Below are 25,279 nucleotides of genomic sequence, written 5' to 3'. Positions count from 1 at the left end.
CCGTGTTTGCAGAAACAACATGGAATTCCCTTTTTAATGGACTAATTGTTTCACCTCCTGTTTCCTGTCAATACTCCAAGGTGATTTTAATGTTGCATGCTTATTATTGACCTTTATTTACAGGGATAAACAAATGCACAGAGCCCTGGAGAGGAGGGAAACAATCCTATTAGCAGGATTCAGTCTGGAACAGTTCATGTTAGAAGGGAAGCACTACAGTGAGGTGATTTCAGGGGAAAGAAGGCAGGAGACGTGACAGGATGAAGGTGAATAATACCGAGAAAACGGGAGCAAAAGTGGGCTGGGAGAAGAAGAAGAGGAGGAGGAGGAGGAGGAGGAGGAGGAAGGGTGGCGCTGAAAGTGAGCGAGAGGGGAGGAGAGGAGAGGAAGGGAGGCTAAATCCTCACACCATTATCATCAGGACTCACATGCAGCCCCTCCTGTGATGGAGTGAGAGGAGATAGAAAGAGATAAAGAAAAAAAGATGGAGTTAAAGAGGAAATGGAAAGCGGGATTAACTGGTGTGACAGCACCGGCGGATGAACGGTGAGAGGGGGAGAGAAAGAGAGAAAGAGAGAGAGAAAACAAATCAGTGCAACAGGATGAGGACCTGCTAGTGCGCAGCCGGCCCGACCCGCCATCTGTCCCGCTGTTCTCTCCGTGTTCTGACGCGCCCGCCATCAGAACAACATCTGGATCACCTCGCATCCATATGGGACCGAGGGCGCTCTCCTCTCATCCTCTGTGATCAGCTGAGGAGGCACCACATCACATCACCAGGTGGGGGGGGGATCCCGCCTCGCTCCTGCTCCTGGAGGAGTACCATCACCATCACCATCACCACCAACATCACCATCACCGTCTGACTACCTGGGAAAAAAAACTTTTTATACTCCAGAAATAAAAGATGCAGAGACGCGCACGGGGAGCTTTTCCTCCTCATCTGCCTGTGAGGTTTTTCTGAAACTTCACCCCTCATGGATCTGTTGTGTCTTTTGCCCCCGACGACTTGGGAGAGGAGGGAAAAGGAGACAGAGGAGGTGGAGAGGGGGAGAAAAGAGGAGACGGCGGGGAAGCGCCACCGCCGCCGCCGCTGCTGCTGCTGAAGTGTTACCGGCTTGTGCTCCATCACTCCACCTTCCCTCCTCCTCCCCTCTTTCGCTCCTCTCTCCTCATCCGACCAGCGGGGAGCCTGAGGGATACAGACAGAGAGCTAAACACAGCGGGTCCGTGCGCACATGCACACAAACACACACCAAACACAACACAACACAACACAACACAGGCTGGCTGGCTGCGCGTCAAGGGGCTCCCGCACCTCTCCTCTTCTGTCACCCCTCCTTCTCCCTCTCCTCCCCCCCCCACATTCTGATGTCCTGTCTTCACCTTCATGACCACTTGTAAAATCTCCCTGTGACAGACAGACAGAGGGGGAGAGAGGGTGAAGACAGCGAGGAGGGAGATCACATACGCTCGCTGTCACGTTGTGAAGTCCTCCAGGAGAGCGCGCACATCCCGAAAAGCTGCCAAACACAGTCACTGATAACTCGCTCTCTCTCTCTCACACACATACACAGAGAGACTCGGTCTAAATGCGTACTCCTACAGGTGCCGAGAGGGGAGAGAGGCAGGTGAGAACCGGGTGAGAAAAAGGGAAAATAGAGACGTTGTTTTTGTTTTTTTGTTTTTGGAGGGAAGCAGCCGGAGGGACGATGGAGCAGCGGGAGTTCAAGTTGGATGAAGGCAGGACGCGCAGGTAAGACTGTCACACACACACCTGAGTCTGACACTAATCTGTCATCTCCTTATATATATATTTATAAGTGAGGGGCTGCAGACAGATATGGATCAATAGATTAGACTGTGAGGAGCTGGAGGAGGAGGAGGAGGAGGAGGAGGAGAGTGAGAGGAGAGAGCCGTCATACTTTCCTCGAGAGAAAAAAGCTCCAAGAAACCAGAGCAGCCAGTCGTTACTATCACAGGAAGTAACTGTCAGAGCATCTATCAGTGTGTGTGTGTGTGTGTGTGTGTGTGTGTGACTCATGTACTCTCGCAGGTTATGGATGCTGCAGTTATCTGGTTGATGCTCATTGATCTGTCCCAGCAGCTCGTTTTTTTTCTCACTCCATTAGTGACTCAAGCTTTCCTGCTCCAGTTTTACATGTGTAACATCGGAGCATCGTGCACCACAGTTTCCTTTAGAGGTGGAGGTCACTGTGATGTGGACCGCTGGTTCCCAACCTGAGGTTCAGGGGCCCTTCTGGTGCTCACAAACTGAATCTGACGGGGCCACGAGAAGGTTAATGGAACGATGATAGCAGAAAAACAAATGTTAGCATCCTGGTCCCAACGTAAAATGTCAGAGACGTTAAGTTTTGTCACACATGACCTGGTTTCTACATCTGGAGGAGGAGGAGAAGGAGGAGAAGAGGAGGAGGAGGAGAGGAGGAGAGGAGGAGAGGAGAAGGAGGAGAAGGAAGAGAAGGAGGAGGAGGAGGAGGAGGAGGAGAGGAGGAGGAGAAGGAGGAGAAGGAGGGGAAGGAGAAGGAGGAGAAAGAGGAGAAGGAGGAGGAGGAGGACTGATTTCAACATCTTCAGACGTGTTTGTGGCAACCAAAGCAGGAATTTTAAAACAAAGATGTTTAACGAACGCCTGACTCAGTTGTTTTTTGTGCCTTTATCCAACTAGAGCACAAACACACACGTGTCAGCAGTGTTGTCTGTTTTAAGTGTCTGTGTCCATTTGCCCAAAGAGTTAGAATACTTTTTTGTTGGAATGGGAAACATTACACGCTAGTTTTGAAATTATTTGGTTTAGTTTTCCAAGACAGCGGACAGGACGCAGCCGTTCAGTCGTTCCACTTTTTGTAAGCGTCGTTTCCAGAAACGTACGTCGCCAACATTTATTCTGACGAGTGGGTTTAGTTTGACTTTGGCTTGTGAACGTCGTCTCTCAGGATGCAACATGCAAATATGCTGCAAAATCAAACAATACAATTGCTTAAGGATGCAAAGTTCACAGTTAGAAGAGATTTATTTAAGGGAACATTGATGTTGTGATCTTTTCTGATTTGCGTCGTCTTTCTGGCTACTTTTCCTTCGAAAAGCTTCTGAGTTTGTCTGAGATTGTTTTAAATACATCACGTTTAAATATATTTAAATATTTCCAAATCAGCATCAGAAAAAAGACTTTTATTTAATCTTAATTCTGTAATCTGCTTCACTGAAGATCAGAGTGATGTTGTGTGAGACTCATGAATGTTGTCAGAAATCCCCCTTTGTTTTTACTGAATGTATCTGTGATCTAATTACATCCTTTTCCTCTAACTTTACTAGAATACAGTTACCTGTTTGTATCCTAATAAACCCCTTACATGTATTCTGTTACTCTCAAAAGCTGAAAGAAGAGAAAAACACATTGATCGTGCACAAAACAATATTTATTTTTCAGATTTTTGTCCAAATTCTTGCATTTTTGTGAAACATCAGCCACTTAAACCTTTGAGGGCGTCTGAATAACAACCTGTGAGACTGCAAAATGATTTATTTTAGTTTTATAATGTTTTATTTTCGGGGGGAAGTATCTGATACTTTCCAAACCCCTCCAGTTTACATGTATCAGGTTGTTTCAGAGATGTTCTTCTCAACATGGAGCTGTAATTCTTCTTTGTTTTTACTGTCATCGCCTCTGAAACGCTGCCCGAGGCTACAAACTGCTCCAGTTTTTATACCCAGTCATCTGTAACAATGCTGTAGTTCTTTAAACCAGGTAGTTATTAAGTTATCGCTCTTAACACACCTGGTCGAGGCAGATGGCCGCCCACCTTTTAGTCCGGTTCTGCTCGAGGTTTCTTCCTGTTAAAGGCAGATTTTTTTCTCACCACTGTCTCCAGTTTCTTGCTCATTGGAGAAATGTTGGGCCTCTAAATAAATAAATGAAGGAGGATGGAGATGAGATGACTTTTGTTGGGAATTGGCGCCAAACAAATAAAGATCGATTGATTGACCATTGAAAAAAAACAGCTTGTCCCACAAAAAACATTTCTTTCTTTCTTTATTGTGAGTATTGGATAAGAAACGACATCCCACGCCTGTGATAACGAGCCATTGTGTTGTGTGAGACCCACTGACACACACAACGAGTGATACGTGTGTGATGGTGTGAATGACTGCACCGCGTCACGTAGCGCATGTTCATCCACGCGCGTGCTTTAAGCAGGTGTGGCAGCAGCTTCAGCGTCAGGAGAGAGTCTGATTGCTTTACGTTACGATTGGCAGGAGGGCCGAGCCGATCTGCAAAATGCCCCCGTCAACGTCGCTGCTGTCGGCTGATACGACCGGCCCGCAACGATTTCCTGTAAAGCTGTCAAGTCTTTACGTGTGAGAGCAGGAACCCGCGGAGAGACGGAGCCGCGGCGTTGGCTGTTTAAAACCCTAATTATGATAAATTTATGTTGCAGATGTGGTGTGATATGTTTCATAATAAGCTCTGGGGTTAAAGCATGACACGCTCATTTATTCATATTGTGGGTTTAATTTGTGTGTTTATTAGCTGAGTGTGTGTGTGTGTGTGTGTGAACATATCAGCTCGTCTTCATCTGTGAGGAGAGCAGACGGATTGATGGGGGGATGAACGGAGGAGAAGAAGAAGAAGAAGGGTGGAGGCTGCATGGTGTGTTTACTGTTGTGTCCGTACGTTATGTTTTAACGATGACTTCAGGAAAGACTGATGGAAGTGCTTCATTGATCGGAGTCTCATTAATCCAACGCAGTGGCGTGCACACACTTTTTGAAGGGCAGGGGCGAAAAGAAGGGCACTTTAGCATGTGTTTTGGCTCCCAAGAGGGCACTTTAGCGTGTGTTTTAGCTCCCAAGAGGGCACTTTAGCGTGTGTTTTAGCTCCCAAGAGGGCACTTTAGCACATGTTTTGGCTCCCAAGAGGGCACTTTAGCACGTGTTTTGGCTCCCAAGAGGGCACTTTAGTGTGTGTTTGTAGCTCCCAAGAGGGCACTTTAGTGCGTTTTGGCTCCCAAGAGGGCACTTTAGCACGTGTTTTGGCTCCCAAGAGGGCACTTTAGCGTGTGTTTTGGCTCCCAAGAGGGCACTTTAGCACGTGTTTTGGCTCCCAAGAGGGCACTTTAGCACGTGTTTTGGCTCCCAAGAGGGCACTTTAGCACACGTTTTTCAACAACTGGTCCACGAGCCCTTGTGGTCCAAAGTCATCTTGAAGTCATGACATTTCCTCTCAGTGAACTCACACGACTGTTGTTTCTGTAACCACGTGTCCACAACATGAGACAGTCATGACAATAATTGTGTTATTAAACATTTCAGTACTCAAGTTTGTTATTGACAGGATTGACAGGAAGTGAACTTTAGCTTCCTATCAGAAGGAAATAAAATATTGTGCTTACTTTCTTAGCAGAAAAAAAACAGCGCTGCTTCACTCCATCTCTCTGTACTTTTGATTTTTTGACCGCAGCGAAAACAAGCTGTAAACACTAACCTACTATGATTGTTTAAATACATCACAGAGGGATGGATGATGTTTATGTAGCAGAAAATCATGTCGCGATATGTCGCATCCCGAGTTTTTGGTCTCTACAAACTGCAAAATCTGTTTGTTAATCTGCTAAATGCTCCACCATGTTCACCAGCTACTCATTTATACCTCTTTTCCACTGGTCTAAAACTCCACTCAGATCAACTTATGTGTGCAATTTACTCTCGGGTCAGTTGACCTCGCAGTAGGCAGAGGTTTTTATCACCTCCGCTCGGCTTTGATATAAACTCAGGTGAACACGCTAAATTCTCAAAATGATGCAGGTTATAAACATCGGGTGGCGGCGCGTAAATATGTAAAGTATTTTGGACGCAGTGTTGGAGGTGGAGCTCCGTTCATTCCTCTGAAAGCTGCTCGGTGTTCTGAAGCAAAAGAAGTTCAACATGCCGGCTATGAAAGTACCTGGATCACCGAGCGAGCCAGCTGACTTCACGTTAAGCAAGTTCAGCACCTTGAACAGCACTTGAAGGGGGATAAAACTATTTAATCGTGCAGCTCTTTCCCATTGTTATTGGACCATATGTCTCAAATTGTGAGTCTGTTACAACTGTTTCAGGCGCATTCGTGTTGTAAACATGGACGTGCTGCCTTGCCAGCAGGAAGTGGGAATGAGATCAATGCACATTTTTATTAATGGGTGCACCAACGTTTAAAAAACCTGTGTAGACCCGCTAATGTTGGTGGAGAAGCAGTATTAGGGGCCGTCCAGATGAGAACCCTGTTTTGCGTTTGTATTGCATCGTTTTGGCCGACCGTCCACACGGATCCTGAAAACGCACTTTTTTGAAAACGGGTCACAGGGTGGAAAAATCTGAAAACGCAGCCCTCCCGTTTTTGTGTGGACGGCGAATCCGCATACTTTCCAAAACGATGACGCCATCGCCCCACCCCTCGACCTCTTGCCTTCGACCTCTGAACCCCACGCTTTAATAACAACAACAACAACAATGGCGGACTACATGCTTGTGTTCGTGCGCAGAAGATATTGAGCCTTTCTTGCAACTTACTCACCTTGTAGTTGAGTGTGAGTTGCAGCAGTTCGACCTCGTTAACGGTCCACACAAACGCTTCTGGTTTCCTTGTAGTCGCCATTTTCGTCTTCTTCTTGTTGTGTTCAGTTTCTCCTACTGTCTGTTTGTTTACAGCATGCAAGCTTTCTGCGCATGCTCCGTGTCTTCTTCTACGTTTTTGGTGAATGTCAAGCGCCACCTATAGGCTGGAATATGAACTACAGTGTTTTCGGTCGTTTTCAGTGGATCCGTCTGGATGCAAATATTCTTGAAACGATGCCAAGGAAGACGGAGGAAAAAAAGATAGTTTTCGTCCGTGTGGACGGAACCTTACTGTGTCTCTGCTGTTGTAATCATTTGATTATAATTCCAAGATACTTCTACTAAACTTGAGTATTCCCATTTTAAGCTACCACATACCTTCAGTACAATTAAAGGGTACATATTGAACATTTTTCTTCCTACATGTGATGATTCAGTTGTGAAATAAATGATATTCTACTTTGCAGATTCAGATTAATAATACAAAGTCATCCCTGCACATGAAATACTTGAAATCAGAAACACTAAGTAGGAATTTTCCAGTTTCAGTTACGACGGCGATAATCTGGAGACGGAATCGCTGCTGCAGAATAAGTTTTCACTCCGGGATTTTCTTGGACTGATCTCAAGTCTGCATAAATGAGGCTCTGGAGAATCCTGATGTTTCATGCAGCTGTCAGAGAGCTGCAGTATGTTGATGAGAGGAAGGCCGTCTTCTACATTAATGCTAGGCCACTAATTCAAGCGCCCTAATTAATGCAATCAAATCAGTTTCAAAGGTGCAGCGAAAAAAAAAAAAATAAGGTTCAAGGCAGACATGTTGATAAGTCTCTGGTGGTGATGCTCATCCCATCAACTAGATCCTCTCTGCTCATTTCCTCTCCACCCCCTGGGGACTCAGCGCAGGGACTCCATCACATCCCGGCTAAGTAGTTAAATGACTGAATCTTCCCTTCTGTATATAAACTGTACGTCTCGGGGGAGAAGGACAGACTTAAGCACCAGCTGAACATGTGGTCAAACAGTTTGCTCATAATATAAAAAGAAAAACCCTGTCCCACTTTGTGCTGCATGTGAGAACTCAACAGTGAATCAACGCTGGTCATTTTTCTCACTGTTATGATGGAATGAAAAGAGCAAAATTATACTTTTTCTTCTTTTGAGACACCTGAAAGTCCCACATATGAATTTGCTGATATAATAAAGTCTTTTTGAGGGTTTAAACCCATTTTTTGGAGGCTAAGATGCTCAGGATATTTATTATTTCTTGAGAAAAGTTAAAAAACAACGTTAGATTTGGAATTTAAATGGTAAAGATGTGCTGACATGTTCTGTATACAGTTTGTTTCCTGGTATAACAGCATAATTAATGAATATATGTCGACATCGTACAGTTCTGCAAACCACAGACGCTTGAAACTTTACTTTTCTTTATGATGCAAGTTTGTGTTTCAGAAAGTTTAATTTAACCGCATGTTCTGGCTTAAAATATGTGTTTTGGTTGTCACAATCATGACTGTAGCTGTCCCGACTTCTGCTTTTTGTAACCATGAAAACAGCTGGAAATTGTCCAGAGGTCTCCTTAAAAATCACCCTTACAAATGTTGAAACGCAGTCCTGAACTGTGGTCACTGGTTTGGTCATGTATTCTCACCTGTACCTCCACCTCCATCTCCTCCAGCTCCAGGTATGAAAGTCAGGTTGGAAGCTTGTAATGTCGACCTGGTTACACTCCAATGTAGAAGGTAAATCTGTTTTATGACGTGAGAACGATGAAGTTCAGGTGTGGTTGTGTTACTTTTACAAATACACAGTTAAAACATTTCTAAAGAACAATCATCTGTAGCCATTTTTAGACAGAGCACCAAGCCGCCAATTTGCCCGTCCTTTTGGCGGCTCGGTCCGTGGTTTTAGACAGAGGGCGGCAAATTGGGGGTCTGTTTTGGTCCGCCGATTTTCTGCCTCGGAGGGTACACTTATTTCCGCCTCGCCTGCTATCTAAATGTGCCGGCCTCTGCGTGAGATGGGCGGAGGTGTCGATGACCTGCACTGTTGTGCGACCCACAGCCGGGGAGTTTTAAAACCAGGAAACAGCTGATCACAGCAGTCAGTCCTTCACTTCATCCAAGACAGTAAGATGAAACTGGACAGCCGCTGAGATCCAGGAGATGCTAGCGTCTCCTCGCTCTCTGTAGCTGTTTTGTTGTGTTAGCTTGTTGTTGTGTCGGAAAGCTAAGGACGATCGCTACTTTCAAATTAAAAGCCCCCCGCTAAGAACCCAGTTCTAAACTCCAGTGGGGTGCAATGTAAAGCTGTTATTTTGAAGACAAATTCTATATCACCGTTCACAGCCCAACTTCGAGCTTCACGTCACGTCACATGTTTACGCCTACCTCAGAGGCGGCTTTTGGAAAAGAAGGAATATTACGCCTCGGTTTTAGAAAGACAGGCCGGCACATTGCCGCCCTTACCTTGGAGCAAATGTGCCGCCTTTTCTATCTAAAAAGGGCTTGTGGAAACAACTGCATGCTGAGGTAAAGTGTGTTTTCGTGTTTAGACACCTGTAAGTTTTATTGTTCTGGTATTTGTACAGCAACTTGTATACATGTTTATTTTTATAATTCAATAAACGGACCTGCAAATATCGTGAGGGTTCAGACTGTTGGGAGGAAAGACACTGTGAGCTGTATCTGATGTCACAGCCACACAGTAATCCTGTTGTTCTTTCCTCTCGTGTTCTTTCACGTCTTTTATGAGATACATCACTGCAGCTGTGGTTGGTTTTCAGTCGGCTGCAGGATGAAGTCGGCCGTGTGACGCAGGTTCGGTCTGACGTTGGTCCCACTGAGAGAGTTTATCCCACATGGCAGAGCTGCTCTCCATCTGGAAATCTCCATAATAATAGAAAACCGGGGTTCGTGCACTACCGCGCTCACCTGCAGTGCAACATAATTGTGATTGGCCCCAGTGCAAATATTTTTCCTTGGACCTGTTTCCACTCGTTCCGTGCGCAGATACACAAAAGACCCTCCGCTTCACACAATCGCAAAGCATTTAAGCCGAAGACATAAAGGCCTGTGTGACTACAGACAGAGGGATGATGATAATACGTGTGATGTTTTCCTGTTTGTCTCTGATGGATCAGAGGATCGTCAGCTGATCGTTTGTTTGTGTTTGATTGAAATTCTGATGCAACACATTGTGCTCCGTCCCCCCGCGGTCACATCCTTTCCATGTTGTGATCACACCCTGTGATATCGCTGCTAATCTGGAGCAGACACACCCACTCAGTCAGCGTCCTCGCCATCACCCCCACCACACACACACACACACACACACACACACACACACACACACACACTGCTAATCTGAGGTCCCATTATGCTGCCTTTTTTCCAGAGATTACACTGTTAACCGAACACTTGACCTGCTCTCCACTCACATGATGTCAGCGTTCGTCTGTTCTCTCTCTCGCGCCGTCGTTTCCGTCTTTCATCGTTATGTTTGTAGTTATTTTGAAATATAACTTCCCTCACATGTGAAACTTGTTGCTCTTCCTGCAGCTTGAATGGAAAAAAGAAACACGTAACAAGCTTTCATTCAACTTTTTGTACATTTCTTTACTACTTTAATGGATTAAAGTCAACAAATTGCACTTCATGAAGGATTTGAGGCAGTGCAGCAGTGAAAAGTGTCCAAGAATCTCCAGATAATATTATTTTTTAAGATACTTATCCTATAGCAGATGCATCTTGGTTATCATCTGTCTCAGATTAGCAACACATTCTCTAAAAGCCTCGTATCACCAACGTGACGCAAAATGTTTTGCAGCAATACAAAAAAATCTGCATGTAATTTTCTCAACTCGGGTTTTGTGTAAATTGTCAGAACGTACAGTATTTTGTCTTTGACTTTGCTGTCGAGGTACTCGTTGTGGCGTTTGTTATACAGTTTTGGATGCAGTGAGACTAAATTTAAAAGGTTTTCTCTCACTTTGACCTGGAAATCAGCTGAAACAGAGGATTTCACTGGTTCCTGGTCTCATTTTTAAGATTACAAGACGTCAGTAACACTTAAAAACTTCTTCCATGAACATTTCTGCCTGAATTGTGCACACAGATTTTAATCACTAATTGTCATTGTTTAACAATGAAGACGCCAACTCCCATAATCCCACACTACTTATGTCACTTTGTTTTGATTGAAGAATCATTGAGTGCATTTTCAGTGAGGTCAAGAGAACTCATCAAACTCTATAAATATACACAAATGATAACAAGAAACACGACAGAACATTCTCTTAAAGAGCAGGTTAGAAAATTGACCTATCGGTTACTTCTGTTAAGTCTGAATTAGATGTTGTTTGTCTTATAACGACGGCATACAATATGTTTCCTTTCAGAGTTTTGCTGCGTGGGTGTTCTGGTTTGTTCTGAATCTCCATCCAGCACAAGTGGGCGGCGGGTTAACGGCCGCTCGGTGCTTACATCAAGATATAATCATTCATCGGAGACGAATAAACGGGATCTGAGTGAGTCATAACAAGCAATCCCAGGATTTACAGGAGGAAAACAGTGTGAAACAGCCTTCTGCAGCGGGTAGAAAAATCAGCAGGAACTCCCTGGAGATTGTTCAAAATGTCACTATATGCTGACGACACAGTTCAATTAACCTTCTAATACATAATTACGTTTTTCAAATATCAATATCACAAAAACTGTCAAAATGTAGTGTATGACAACCTCATCGAAAACAAACAGATCTGTGAAGCAATATGAAGTAAACCAGCTCTCACCTCATATTGACTAAAGGTTGATCTATCGGCAACATCTAATAACAGGGACTGTATATTTGTATTTATTGCTATGGGCACCTAAAGCCCAGGAGCTTCAAACCTTATTAAGATGAGCGATTGATATGAGAAGGGGGCGGGACTCGTTTAACCCAGCGCTGCTTTGTTAGGAGCTTTGAATCAAAGCTGGGAGGTGCTGTTAATTATCATTATGTGGGATGTGGAGATCTTTATCTCCTGTAAGAAAAGCCCACCTGCCTTCATGAAAGCTTCAAAAGCGATCGATCAATAAGGAGAGATCTTCAAACACCGAACGTTTATTTGAAGCGGTTTGCTGCGGATGCAAATGTTGAAGGTGTGAGCTGTACGTTGATTATAATAGATTATAAATTATTGTATGACCAGTGTTTCTAAGATATGTATCTTGCAGATTACCTTCTTGAAGTTGGGTGATATTTTACAGCAGTATGGATAAAAACCCACAAAGTCTTCAATGATATCAGCTTTAAACATGGCACCACTGTTTGTTCCCTGTTTCCAACCGACGATAAACATAATTCCCAAACTTTAATAAAGCTGTAATTTCACCCCAAACGTTGATCTTTTCATGATGTTTTATAAATAATGTTTGTTTTTTTCCAGCAGTGATTAGGAAGTCACAGGCAACAATTCTAAATGGCAAAATATATTTATTCATTTAACTTGAACTTTAAATTTGCCCTTCTACCAACTCTGAGCTACGAGCTAATAAAGACGGTCCGTGGTTCGATCCCCTGGCTGTCGTCGGGCTCTGGATGGCTGTTACATTTGTGTGAGAGAGTGTGTGAAAGGCTCAGCATAGAAAATATTGTGCGCTTTGGATTGGAAGCGTTGGGTCGCTCAGCAGCCTCTGACATTAGTGTTTGAATGCTCGTGTGAATGAATGAATGTCTGAAGTGTTGCAGAGTGCTCGAGTAGTCGGTGGACTAGAAAAGTGCTTTCAAAATGCCAGTCCATTTACCATTTCCATAAAAGAGGACGACAGACTCGAATGTAAATGCATGTAAATATCTGGATCTTTTATGTGGCAGCGTGTTGTTGTTTATTAGCAGACTACTTACGTGTGTCTGAGGTAGATAAATAAGTATATTTAAGTATTTATTATCTACTGTATTCTATTGAGAGGATTGCACTTTTTACTCCACTACATTCATTTGAAACTTAAGGTAGTTTGTAGATTAAGATTGATAAAGCAAATGTGTTACTTTAGTGCTAATGCAGCATGTAATGTCCTTAGTTACTAGTTATTAAACATGTAGTGGAGTAAAAGTACAATATATTCCTCCAAAATGTAGTGAAGTGGAAGAATAAAGTAAAAAGGAAATACTCAAAACAAGTAGAAGTACCTCAAGATTGTGCTTAAAGACGTCATATTATGCTTTATGGGGTTTTGCCTTTCCTTTATTGTGTTGTGAAGCATTTTTGTGCATATTAAAGTTCTGCAAATTAAAAAAGTCAACACCTCTCCAACAGAAAACACTGCTGCACTGCCTGAAACGCCTGGTGTGGAGTCGAGCCTTTACTTCTGTTACTTATGTGCGTCACCACGTAGCAGATATATATTTATTATAAAATATATAGGTTCCCATCAGTCGGCAGACGTACAGGTGCTACTGCTGCAGCCACGTTATTTTAGATCACACTACCTCGCTCGGGAAACGTTTTTGGAAATGAACGTATGTAAAGCTGTTCTACCACGACCCCCAAATAAATTTGCATGCTATGACCTCTTTAAGAACGGTACTTGGATACCTGTGCTTACTTACAATCCATCACTGCTGATGAACGTGAACGTATTGAACTCATTTATGACACCACATGTATATTTAAGGCAGCACCATGAACGTGTGTTGAACCGGCCTTGATGGGTCGTCATCCCGTCCTCTGAGGAAGTTATCACGACTGTAAAAACATATTTCCAGTTCAAAATTGGTTTCAACAACAACGTGCACATGTGATCAGGTCCAAATAAAAGCCACCCAAACTTTCTTCACGTACAGTTTGCAGCAGCCATATGTGGATTTATGAAGACGTTACTGCGTGTTTGCAGATTTCAGCTTCGTTAGTGTTGCAGCTTTTTTCCCGCTGGTTGCTTTTCCGTGACTGGGTCGATGATGTCACACCGCGTGGAGTGATGCGGGGCTGAAGTAACGTAACGTAATCCCAGTCGTGAGGGTTGAGGACCTGCGAGACAGTTTTGGCATCCCGCTTCCGCTGGCTTGTGTGTTTGTGTGCTGAGTCAGAGATGTGTAGAGATGGAGAGGTGATTACAGTCATGACACTGGGGGCTGGATTATGGAGGATTACATGCACGCATACTTGCACAAACTGACACACACACACACACACACACACACACACACAGTTTCCCTCGTGACACAGGAGTCTAAATGCAGGGCTAATACTGTCATACAAAGGGGTCGGCGAGAGAGACAGACCAGGAGAGGGGAGTAGGGGGATGGATGTGTTCTGACGGATTATCGTGAATTATGTCAAAAATCTCATAAAAGTAAAGCAGCTTGTATGTTTGACTGTTGCTCTCTTTCCTTTCCTTTCCTCCTCCTCATCCTCCCTTTCCCCTCGGTTTTCCACCCCTCCTTTCCAGGCAGTAGGCTGCCAACATGGCCATTCCCAGGGGACACCCTCCTCCCTCCCCTTGGCCTCCTCTCTTCCTCCTCCTCCTCTTCCTCCTCCTCCTCATCTCCTCCCCGCTCCCCCTGCAGGCCCGGCCGCTCCTCCTCCACCCGTCCATCAACGTGGCGGTGGTGTTCAGCGGCTCCAGCTACCAAACCGAGGTCAGAGGTCGCCTCAGCGGGGAGAACTTTGTGGACCTGCCCGTGGTGGTCAGCCCGGTGACCGTGCTGGTCAACGACACCAACCCCCGCGACCTTCTGACGCACCTCTGTGATACCATGGCAACAGAAAAACTGCACGGCGTTGTGTTTGAGGACGATGTGGGCTCGGGTACCGGGGCTCAGGTAAAAAATGAGTCATGCAGTTTCATGTTTCCTGATAAGACATCCTCTCCAGAGTCACGGTGCTCAGTCACCCACATTAAAGCTGCGCGAGGCAACATCTTAATGTTGAAAAAAACAAAAACAAAAAAGCAGCGGTCCTGTCGGCTTAAATCTCAAAGTGGGGCTACAAAAAAAAAAAAAGAAGAAGAGAAGAGAATTAATTGAGATTCCAAGCATGTTCTGTCTTTGCTCAAATGAAATTATGGTGTTTGTGTCGGTTCTGATCATAAAGGGAGAAGAATTGACATCAAATCGTAAAAAGCAGAATATGAAGAGTCCCATAAACAGCTCATTGCTTTACTGTTATATCACTCACTGGAAAAAAGTTAAAGGTCCAGTGTGCAGGATTTGACTTCAGTCGACAGAGAGACGGGTGAGAAAACACTGCGAGACGCCGATAAATCCGACACTCTTGACCTTTAAACTTACTCTTCTAAAGTACGATGCTTTCAACAAATGCACTTTTTTGTTCTTAAAGGACACAAGATCATGTTTTTGTAGTATTCATTTATTATTTCCACCCTTGGCTCCTAATGCAATCTTTTATCTGAGGATTTTTGTGACATCACGTCATTATTTACAGTCACTGTAACTCACACACCTGAAAAAATACTGTTTTACTTTGTTTATATGTGGCGGACCCTGCCGCATTTCGAGCTTCTAACTGTTCTGGGACGTTATGTTCCTCTGAGAACAGCTTGTTTATTCACTTACGGAAAAAACAAATATTATTACCTCATTAATATTATAAATATTAAAATTCTGAGTTTGAATTTCGTCTCCAAAACTACATGTTACCCTTTAATGTTTGGTGAATCTGTTTTTTTCCGTGGATGTTCTGGAGCTTTTGGATCGTATCTCACAATGAACATAAATTCTTTTTCCCAGGATGGTGAAATCCTTTTAAATGCATTTAAAACTAAATTAACGAGCCTGTTTTGGAAATGTGAGCAGTAGAAAGTTCAGACAAAAACAGGTCAAGTACAGATACCTGAAAAATACAACTCTGGATTTTGCAAAATCTCCAGGAAACATTGGAGTGGATCTTGTGGTGGGAATATTTAGAAAAATCATGAAGTTGGTCCGATCCGTCACAACTTCCCCCTGACTGTCTCTGTTCTGTCGTCAGGTGGCAGAAGTGGCACAGATCCTGGACTTCCTCTCCACTCAGACCTCTCTGCCCATCGTCGGCATCAGTGGCGGCTCTGCAGTTGTCATCCCATACAAGGTACCGTCAAAATAATGACCCGACCGTGTCAGCACGGGTTCTTCAACAGAACCTGGAATAATCTGCTGCAGAGATGACACACACACACACACACACACAGGTGTTGATATAACATTTGTCAAAAACAGTATAATGAACAATTATCTAAGCAAGAAGAAAAGGTTGTAGTAATACGATGAACGCCACGCTGTGATGTGAGCGCTGTCAGCCGCCGCCGCCGCTCCTCTCAGCCTCCTGTCTTAGTCAGAACTCTTCCACACCGGCGTCATTCAGCTTAAAACAACTTAAGTAGGTCAGAGCGGTGAAACCTACTTTGGCAAGCAACTCTCTGCATGCAAATATTTGGATATGAGCGATACAGATGGGTGAATTATAAGTGTTGACTGCAGCCATCGACCCTCATCAGCTCCTCTAATCCCGGGCTGGGAAGAGTTATGGGAAGGGAAACTTTTTTTTTCCAGGGGAGACAAGTGGCTACGGGCGATGAGCGCCTCAATCAATCATCGCTGCGTAGCTGAAGAGCAGCAGGTTTTTCCTTTGCTGTGATTTAGCATGTATTTCACTGATGAATGGAGATGGAGAGCGGCGAGCTGTGTAGTGAGACTGTAAAGAGGAGATTGATGACGGCAGCCGGATTCTTAATCTGCACCTTTTTCTCTCCACTTTGTTGCAAAATGGCTCCATCCTTTCTTCCTCTCGTGCTCTTCTGCCTGTCTTCCCCGCCTTCCTTTAATTGCTCACCCGCCATCATCAACACCTTGTATTTATAGAGGCGACTCTCACACGTAGGAACACACATGCAAATGAACACCCTCGTGTATTAGGAGCCCATACCGATGCATCCCTACACCTCTCTGCCACCGGGAAGCATCCAGACGGAGCGGCTGCGAGCGCTGGAATTCACCCGCAGGCAACAATTTGTCAACTATAGCTTGTTATATTTATCAGCGTCCCGTTAATCAAAAGGTATCTGCAGATGTCACGTCATAGATGGGTATTAAACAGGAGGAGTCGTAGCTGCAGGAGGGTGATTGATTTGCTGCATTTTGATGGCGGAGCGAGCGAGTAAGAGACGACGAGGCGAGAGAGATGCTGGGATGAAGCTCTGCTGACAGCTGCCTGAAGGCACAGTTTTACTGTTTCACAGATAAAGTCTCCCTCCTCTCCTTCAGCAGTTAGTCATTTTTCTGTTTCCCCACTTCTTTATTTTCCTTTCACATGTCGTCACGTCCACTTTTCACCTCCTTTCTTCCCTCCATCACTTTCACTCCCCCCCTCCCGACACATTTGAATCCATTTTTCGCTCTGTTGTGCGCCGGCTGATTCCATTAAGGTCGTGGCTAGAAGCGAGAGGCCTCGGCTCCTTCCTGCTCTCTCGGAGCTCCAGGACCCCATTAAACTGTTAATTAGACCCTTCAGGAGGCGGGAGCCCCCCCACAGCTCCTATCATTCACCCCAAAACTCAAACCATTCACTCTCCTCCTGCCTTCCATCTCCTCTTTTTGCTGCCTGTTCCTTGCCGAACCTCATCTTCCCCTCGCAGTGATGTGCACAAGGGGGGGCAGGGGGGGCAGTCACCCACCCTTGTGGCCCAATTGTTGAAAAAACGCGTGCTAAAGTGCCCTCTTGGTTGGCAAGACACACTAAAATGCCCCCTTGGCTGGTTAAAACATGATAAACTGCCCTCTTGGGAGCCAAAACACGCGCTAAAGTGCCCTCTTGGTTGGCAAGACACACTAAACTGCCCCCTTGGCTGGTTAAAACATGATAAATTGCCCTCTCTGGAGCCAAAACACGCGCTAAAGTGCCCTCTTGGGAGCCAAAACACGCAATAAAGTGCCCTCTTGGTTGGCAAGACACACTAAACTGCCCCCTTGGCTGGTTAAAACATGATAAATTGCCCTCTCTGGAGCCAAAACACACGCTCCCTCTTGGGAGCCAAAACACGCAATAAAGTGCCCTCTTGGTTGATAAGACACACTAAACTGCCCCCTTGGCTGGTTAAAACATGATAAACTGCCCTCTCTGGAGCCAAAACACGCGTTAAAGTGCCCTCTTGGGAGCCAAAAAATCATGCCAAAGTGCCCTCTTGGTTGGCAAGACAGACTAAACTGCCCCCTTGGCTGGTTAAAACATGATAAATTGCCCTCTCTGGAGCCAAAACACACGCTAAAGTGCCCTCTTGGGAGCCAAAACACGCAATAAAGTGCCCTCTTGGTTGGCAAGACACACTAAACTGCCCCCTTGGCTGGTTAAAACATGATAAATTGCCCTCTCTGGAGCCAAGACACGCGCTAAAGTGCCCTCTTGGGAGCCAAAACACGCACTAAAGTGCCCTTCTTTTTGCCCCTGCCCTTCAAAAAGGGCGCATGCCACTGTCCCCTCGTGTCGCTGCTTCACCTTAAACTGGCAGAGAGGTGTTTCGTATTTAGCTCCAGATGTGCTTCTCATACTCGTCTCAGGCGCTCCCCAAAGTATTTGGGGATAAAGTTTGTCAGTTATCAACAAACTCCGGTTTGGCAATTTGCAGAAGCGACATCTGGCTCAGTCTTTACCTCTGTGATGAGACAAAAACGTGCAGATGTTATTCGTCGTTTGTCTGACGAGTGATGACTGACAGTTCTCTATATAGCACAAAGAGTAAAGCACTCTCCTCTGAGGTCTGCCTGTCGAAGGCCTCGTTCAGCCCTCCTCCTCGGTCTCTTTCTCCCTCTTATACACTCCTTTGTTGTCAGCAAGGAGGGGAAAAAAAAAATCTTGTCAGAGGTGTCTTGCACAATGGGACAGGTGGATTGGATGGAGAAAGACATATGTGTGAGCGCTCGATTCTCTAAGGGGATAAAAGAGCTCAATAGTGCTTGATTATCAATAGCCTGATGATGATGAATATCTTTGATGGCGGGTTTTAAAAAGGAAGCAGCACCCGCCCGGGCCGCCTATTTATGGTTCCTGTCTCAGTGATCTCTCTATGGCAAACAACAAGGAAGGAGGGAATGAGACAAAGATGAAAAGATCGAGGGGAGGAGAGGAAGTGTGTCTTTTGTCAGACGGCGCACACATCAAGCGAAGGCAAAGAGGAGGAAATGAGAGAGCGTGAAGAACGGCTGAGGAAAGGCATAAAGACTGTTCAATAAGGCCTGCGAGGGAGAGGGGAAAAATATTGCAGCGTGTCTCTCTGAGGAGTTTGAAATCAGAGGTTGAGTGTGTTTTGTCTGTTGGTGTGTGTGTGTGTGTGTGTGTGTCGGCTGGCTGGTTGTGAGTCATTGCAGTGTGCCGGCTGATCATTAGAGGGAGCTGCAGCCAGATGTCGAGTCACGGGAGAGGAAACAACAAGAAACTTTACAAACGAACACAAAACTTTCATTTATTTGACACAACGCTCAACAGGTCTGATAAATGAGGGCTCCAATTATGATGGAATTGATTGTAACAATAATAATTGGCATCGAGGTCGGTCTCGTGATAATGATGCATCTCCAAATTTTGTGGTTTTTATGTTCTTGAAGTTTTCCTCTCCTGGAGGATTAGTTAACCCAAACACCAGAATAAATGTGATGTGTTGAAACTTTTGTAGTGTCGCAGGGTTAAAGCAAAACTCTCGCCAAAATGCAACCGAGGCTTTTTTGTGAATGTACGCGTAAAAGCATAATTACGACGAAAGAGCCACTTTAAGATTTACCGTAGTTTCGTTTTTGGGTCAAACTCATTTTCAATGGGAGTGCTACGGGCACTTTAGCGATAGCATCAAAATCTCTATTTTTAAAACAGTAAGAAGTCTCGACACAACAAGAAACTTTGCTCGTAGTATTACCAGGGTCTCTACACATGAACACGAGCATTGAGAACATTGTTTGTGTACACAGAGTTTACTAAAAAGAAGGTTTTTGAACAACTCACGTTAGCATTAGCTTGTTCTGCTAGCCGCCGTCATGGCAGTGGAGAAGTGTCGATCTCTGAATGCGACTCAACATGGAGGAGAGTGACATTCACAAAAAAAGCCTAGGTTGCATTTTGGCGAGAGTTTTGCTGTAAGTGTCTTTAGGTTCAATGCTGTGGTTACATTGAGGCACAACAACCACTTGGTTAGCGATTGGAAAATGTTGTATTTTGGCTTAAAATACCCATTTTAATCTCCACAAACATGGCTGGACTTCCTGCCAAAATGTCAAACAAGACGAGAAATGTTCCCGACTTCCTGCAAACACGTCTGTTGTTGGTCACCAGGAACACAAAGTTGGTGTCCAGTGCAAATGTTGAAACGCGGAAAACGCTGTGTTAACATAAACGCCATCGACGACAACTGATGATGCGTGAGAGTCATGAAGGGTTGTCCTGTCACAGAGGGAGATTTCAACCACCAACCCCGTATAACTCTGTTGTTAGAAGGCAAGTAAAACCTGGTAAAATCATGAGAGCGCCCGTCACGTGCAGATAACATCCCAAATTAAACCTTGTCAACACCTGTTGGTGCCAAAACCTGCACTCTGATTGAGGCCAATTGAACTTGCTGTGTAAAACCTGCTCAGTGTCCAATAAACTGGACTTTTCTGTGTAACTCTTAGTGAGAAATGACCTTCCTCCTGCACGAAATGATTGATAAAAACCTTTCGAAACAAACTGAACTCAGCCAAAAATTAATAATTACAAGCTTCAAACACAGCAAGGTTTATAAAGAGTGACATTTTTGTTTAGATAAATGATTTTTACAGCACAGAAAAAAACAGGAACAAAATTGCTTTTGTAGAAACGAGCGCACTCCTCTGTTAAATAATGAGGGTGTAGTAAAACATTGTATTACGGCTGCTGTGAATCATTTTGGGGAGAGAGCGGAATAATTAACTACAAATGACAAAGCTTATCTGTTACTGTGAAGCACTATTAAATCTCTGTGTTTCTGAGGAATGTTTGATCAGTCATGAACCAGTTTTTTTTGTTTTTTTGTTCATTACAGCTACAAAACATCAAATATTGAGTGATGGTTGTAGACGATGATAAAGTCTGGAATAAACACAGCCGACAGCTTTATGTGTTTGCCAGTAAACAGGAACAAAAGTGCCTTTTAAAATGTGCCTGTGATGGATTTTTGAAGCAAAGAAAACTGTTGAGCTCGAGTATTCAAGCGTATAACATCATTTATTACAATTTGAAGCTGTCAGGAGAAGATTATAGATTTCAGGAGTTATAGTTTAAGGTCACTCCGGACCGAAGTGATGCAACGAGCCAGACGTCTCTCATCGGATCGGATCTTTTCTGGGGGGGTTTTTCTTTCTGTGGCCGGACTGACCCCGTTTTCTCCGTTTGTCCTTCTGTGCTTGTGTCTCGTCTCTCTCTCTCTGTTGGCCTCGTGGTCCAGAAACCAGAAACTCCATAAAACAGGTCATGATCGCTGGGAATGAAAACGGCGTGAATGGCCAAGACACTTCCAAGCTTCACAGTCTGGCCCAGTAATCTGTGGATCAGAATCAAGAATGAGGTGAAGTGTTTGTGGGAGTGACGATCATTAATCCAGGAGGCAACAAGGTTTCTCCTCCACGGTCGGAAATTAATTAGTTTAGCGCCTGTTCCAACATAACGAGGTCACAAAATGCACAACAGAGCACAATTATCTGTTATTTAAAGGGTCAGTTCTATTTTTCAGGTTCATGCTTTTATTTCTGGTCCTAGTGGAACATTTTTACACACTTTGATTTACAAAAAACACATTATTGTTCTCAACCTTCACGAAAAGGGGCGTGGTCACATCCTGATTGGCTGAGAGGGAAACGCCCCCCAGTTGATAACACTCATCGATCCGCCTGCACACAGGTGATCTGGATCTAAATGACCCTCAGACACAAGTGGGTGAACAACGCCAGATGTATTGATCCGAGACAGAACTGGGAACAGTCAGAGAAGTGGTCCACTTCCAGAAACACGCGCTAGGATTCTGATTCTGATTCTAACTTTTAATAGTCTCCACATGTCGGATACGAGTCGGACTGATCTTGAAATGGGAGAATGAACGTGTACGAGTCCATTCTTGATTAACATCTCTTTTTTCACTCGCTGTTTATTTTCTCCGACTGCTGTCTGTCGTCTCGTCTGCACACACATCGATTGATTAAGTGATTAACAGCGCGTGCAGCTGGTCTGAGAGTTGTCTGAGCTGCTAGTGTTTGAGCAGGGTTACCTGAACATCCGTGTCCACGTTGCGTACCCGTGCATAAGCAACCATACATGCTGATGCAAACCGTGCCAGGACCAAGACAGTCGGAACAAACTGGACTTTAGAGGTCCAGTGTGTTTGGACACGGTACGGATGGCTTTCTAACGGAACAAACCTAAACAAGCCAGCAGCTTTTACCTTTTTCTTTTGTACGATTTTAGCTATTTTATTATTTGTCTCCTCGTGTGCAAAACTGGTTCCCCGCCACACGAGGCACCAGTGCTGCATCCTGGGCTCAGCCCGGTCCAAAACAACGAACAAACCAGAGCGTCTTTTTCCTTACTTTACCAGATATGTATATTATTGGTAATATTTCTGACGACAGGACTTTGGAGATCAGGTCTGGCTATCATAACTAGAGTCTCATGTAACCCTAACCCTACTTTAAATACCTGGATTACAATAATACAATAGTTGAAGTGCCCCTTTAAAGTATTAATACAGTAGTGTAGATTGACATCAAGTCATTCTGCAGAAAAGCAACTTTTAATGTGTATTTTTACTGATTCATTCTAGTGAGTTATTTATAAACTGCTGGGTTGTCACTTTGTGTGCAAACCTCCATTTCTAAATTAAATACGGAGGTTCAGATAAATGTTGTGAGGTAAAAAGTTCAATATTTACTGCTGATATGTGGCAGAGCAGATGTAGAAAGTAGCAGAAAATGATCCTAAATCATTGTTCTTGTTGGAGAGGGAAGATTTTATATGACACGTGTTCAATGACACATGTGTCCGTATGTGAGGGAGCGTCTGTGTGCGACCTGCTTCCTGTTTGACCCTCGCCGGTCTCTCCTCGGAGGCGAGGCGCCGCACAGAGCTTCTCCCCCGTGGGAGGAGAGGACGTGTGCGAGCAACCACCATGTCCACCGTCTTCCTGTCACATTACCATACGCTCCTGCAGTAGGACTGCTAATTACGTCTGTGTGTGACAGCCGCACCGCCAAGGTGGTGAGAAGACGGCTGGGAGGTGGAGGATGGAGGGGAGGAGGATGGAGGGAGGAGGATGGAGGAGGGAGGGTGAACTGTCTCCTCTCATGTGAGCGTATGAGTGTGAGCGTTAGACACGGAGAAGAAGGTAATTTTGTGGTAACTCCTGCTTGATTTCACTGTGAACGGGAGAGCGGATGTCTCTCATCACATCTGCTCCCGTGTTTGAGTTTTCACGATTAAAAAAAAAAAACGCAGCTAATTGGATGGTGATGACACACTTTACCGGCCGAGACGAGGCCGCAGTTTTTATTTGTTCGCTCGATAGCTCAGTCAAAAAACCCCACATTTTTAATTTTAACAACACATCTTCAAACGATTCACAGCTCTCCCTCCTTCTTTTGCAGATGAAGTGGGACAGTATAACCAGCCAGGACTGTCAATCCAGAGACATTTTTTATTTATTCAGTGACAGCCGGACATGCTTGTGTACTTGCTATTTTTAAAGCTATTCTTGGTGCACGGCCCAGTCAGTGGTCTGTTGGAGCTGCAGCCTCCGGAGGTGAGACTCAAACAAGCTCAGACTCAGATACGAGTGGTGGAATCTGAGTGAAGGAGAGTCTCGCTGTGATATTCGGAGGTATTCCTCGGGCTGCGCGGCTCTCTGGAGCTTTGCCGAGCCTGCGAGCGCCGGGAGAGATGACAGTTCGTCACCTCTGAGATGAGAACAGCCTGAGAAGGATCTGAGACCTGCTCCCATGTGGCACTTGACAGTTTACACAATATCTGCTCCCTCTTTTTCTCCCCCTTGCACGACTTCTCTATCTACATACATGCGTGAGGCTTTATTTTGAGATTTCCCAGACTTCCTGTCTCCGTTTAGTGTCGGATGCTGCTGTTAGAGAGACTGTATTTCTCTGATCGTCGCCTTCTTGCACCAGCTCTCTCTCCTGTCTGTTATCAAATCAAATTCAGAATATTACAACTTGTATGAAAGTCCGGCGTGGTCTTGCAGCTGCTTACATCACAGGTCTACTTTCACCCCTCAGCTCCTTCAGGCGGCTCAGATCTTCCATCCAAGCTGTTATTACTGAGTCCCACCTGAGGCCGGGCAGCGAGTGTCCAACAGTTTCTGGATGAACCTGTAAAAAATGTTTCTGAAGTTGTGTTGAACGCTTCCTGTTCTTCTGTGCATTGTGTTGTAAACTCGTACGATCCGTGTGCATCGGCTCAATAAAGACGTTTTTTATCATTTGGACATCGAAACACGAACTCGCTTAAAATCAGACAAATAACAGGAAATCTTTCCAAACCATTCAATAAACGGAATTTCAACATTTCAAATTTTAAAATGTGTAAATAAATGACTCGGTTAGTAAGTTATAAATTAACGGTGCGCCTCGTCACCGTTTGTGGGAGCAATGCATCAACCAATAGGTGAAGAGTTGACCTGTGACACACTTTAATGACGGCCGCTCATTAGCATAAAGACGTAAACAAAACAACAACAAAATAACATCAAAGGATTGTGTTCAGGGGAATAAACAATGAATGAGTGAATACATAACGAGAAAGTGGATGAATACAGAAGCAAAACAGCAAATTAAAATGGTAGTAGAGCGCTTACCTCCGCCAACAGTCCCCCTTTAATTCAGTGAAGTCTAATCCAAGAGATGTAACATGAAATTAAATAATAGTCACAGATACCAGATTTTTTCCATTTATTTCTATATTTATCTTAGATTTTAGCAGATATCAGGAGCTGCTTTTCAGTGAAATATATTAATAAAATGGCTGTTAAAACAAGTGATTTGTCGTCTTAACGTCCATCTTCTGACCCACAGAGTGATGTTGTTAGTGTTGCTCGCTCCGTCTGATCTTTTTCTTCTGATTACACTTCTCTTTGTCTCTACGTACGTTTCCTCCTCCTCTTCATCCCGATTGCCCACTTTACTCAACATGAATGCTATTTGAAGGACAAGGAGTTTGGCGGGCTCCAACAACTTCCATCTTATCTGTCAAAACACGCGCAAACACACAGCGAGATCATATGCAAATGTATGCTAACACACTGTGACACATACAACATTGGACCACCCCTCCTCTGACAGAAAGAGAGCAGCCGGGCCGACTGTGTGCCGTCTGGAGACACTCGGGACTCCAGAACGAGGACAGAAGCTCCGTCGTTGAATGTGAGAGACGATAAAGGTGCAAACTGTAATATAAATATTCATGGTGACCGCCACGTGCACGATACGTCTCTCTGCAGCTGCATCTTATCTTAAGTGTGTATTCGACAGATGTGTGTTGCAAAGCTTTGTTTGCTCACATTTTTGTCTATTTCTAAACTTTGGCTTCGCAGATATTCATGAGGATTTTCAGACATTTCAAAAGTGCCAGTGTCGAAGCACCGCTCACTTAAAAAAGAGTCCTTTTCTTTTCTGTATTTGTCAC

At 44.5% G+C, this 25,279-nt stretch overlaps 1 protein-coding gene across 2 annotated transcripts in view; it reads left to right on the top strand.

Annotated features, from left to right (window-relative positions):
- Positions 1–339: 339 nt before the first annotated feature.
- Positions 340–25,279, top strand: part of LOC115570613 (glutamate receptor ionotropic, NMDA 2C-like) — a 55,051-nt gene continuing 30,111 nt past the window's right edge. The window contains exons 1-3 of one of the 2 annotated variants that reach the window (XM_030399203.1): positions 340–1,756; positions 14,052–14,424; positions 15,593–15,691. In XM_030399203.1, coding sequence (XP_030255063.1) covers positions 14,068–14,424; positions 15,593–15,691 — 456 coding nt within the window. In that variant the 5' untranslated portion in view covers positions 340–1,756; positions 14,052–14,067. The remainder of the gene's footprint in view (positions 1,757–14,051; positions 14,425–15,592; positions 15,692–25,279) is intronic. The other variant, XM_030399204.1, reaches the window with a different exon arrangement.

Source organism: Sparus aurata, chromosome 20 (assembly GCF_900880675.1).
Source record: "Sparus aurata chromosome 20, fSpaAur1.1, whole genome shotgun sequence".
Lineage (NCBI taxonomy): Eukaryota > Metazoa > Chordata > Actinopteri > Spariformes > Sparidae > Sparus > Sparus aurata.
The sequence above is the reverse complement of the archived record's forward strand: the minus strand, read 5'-3'. Positions and strand labels throughout refer to the sequence as shown.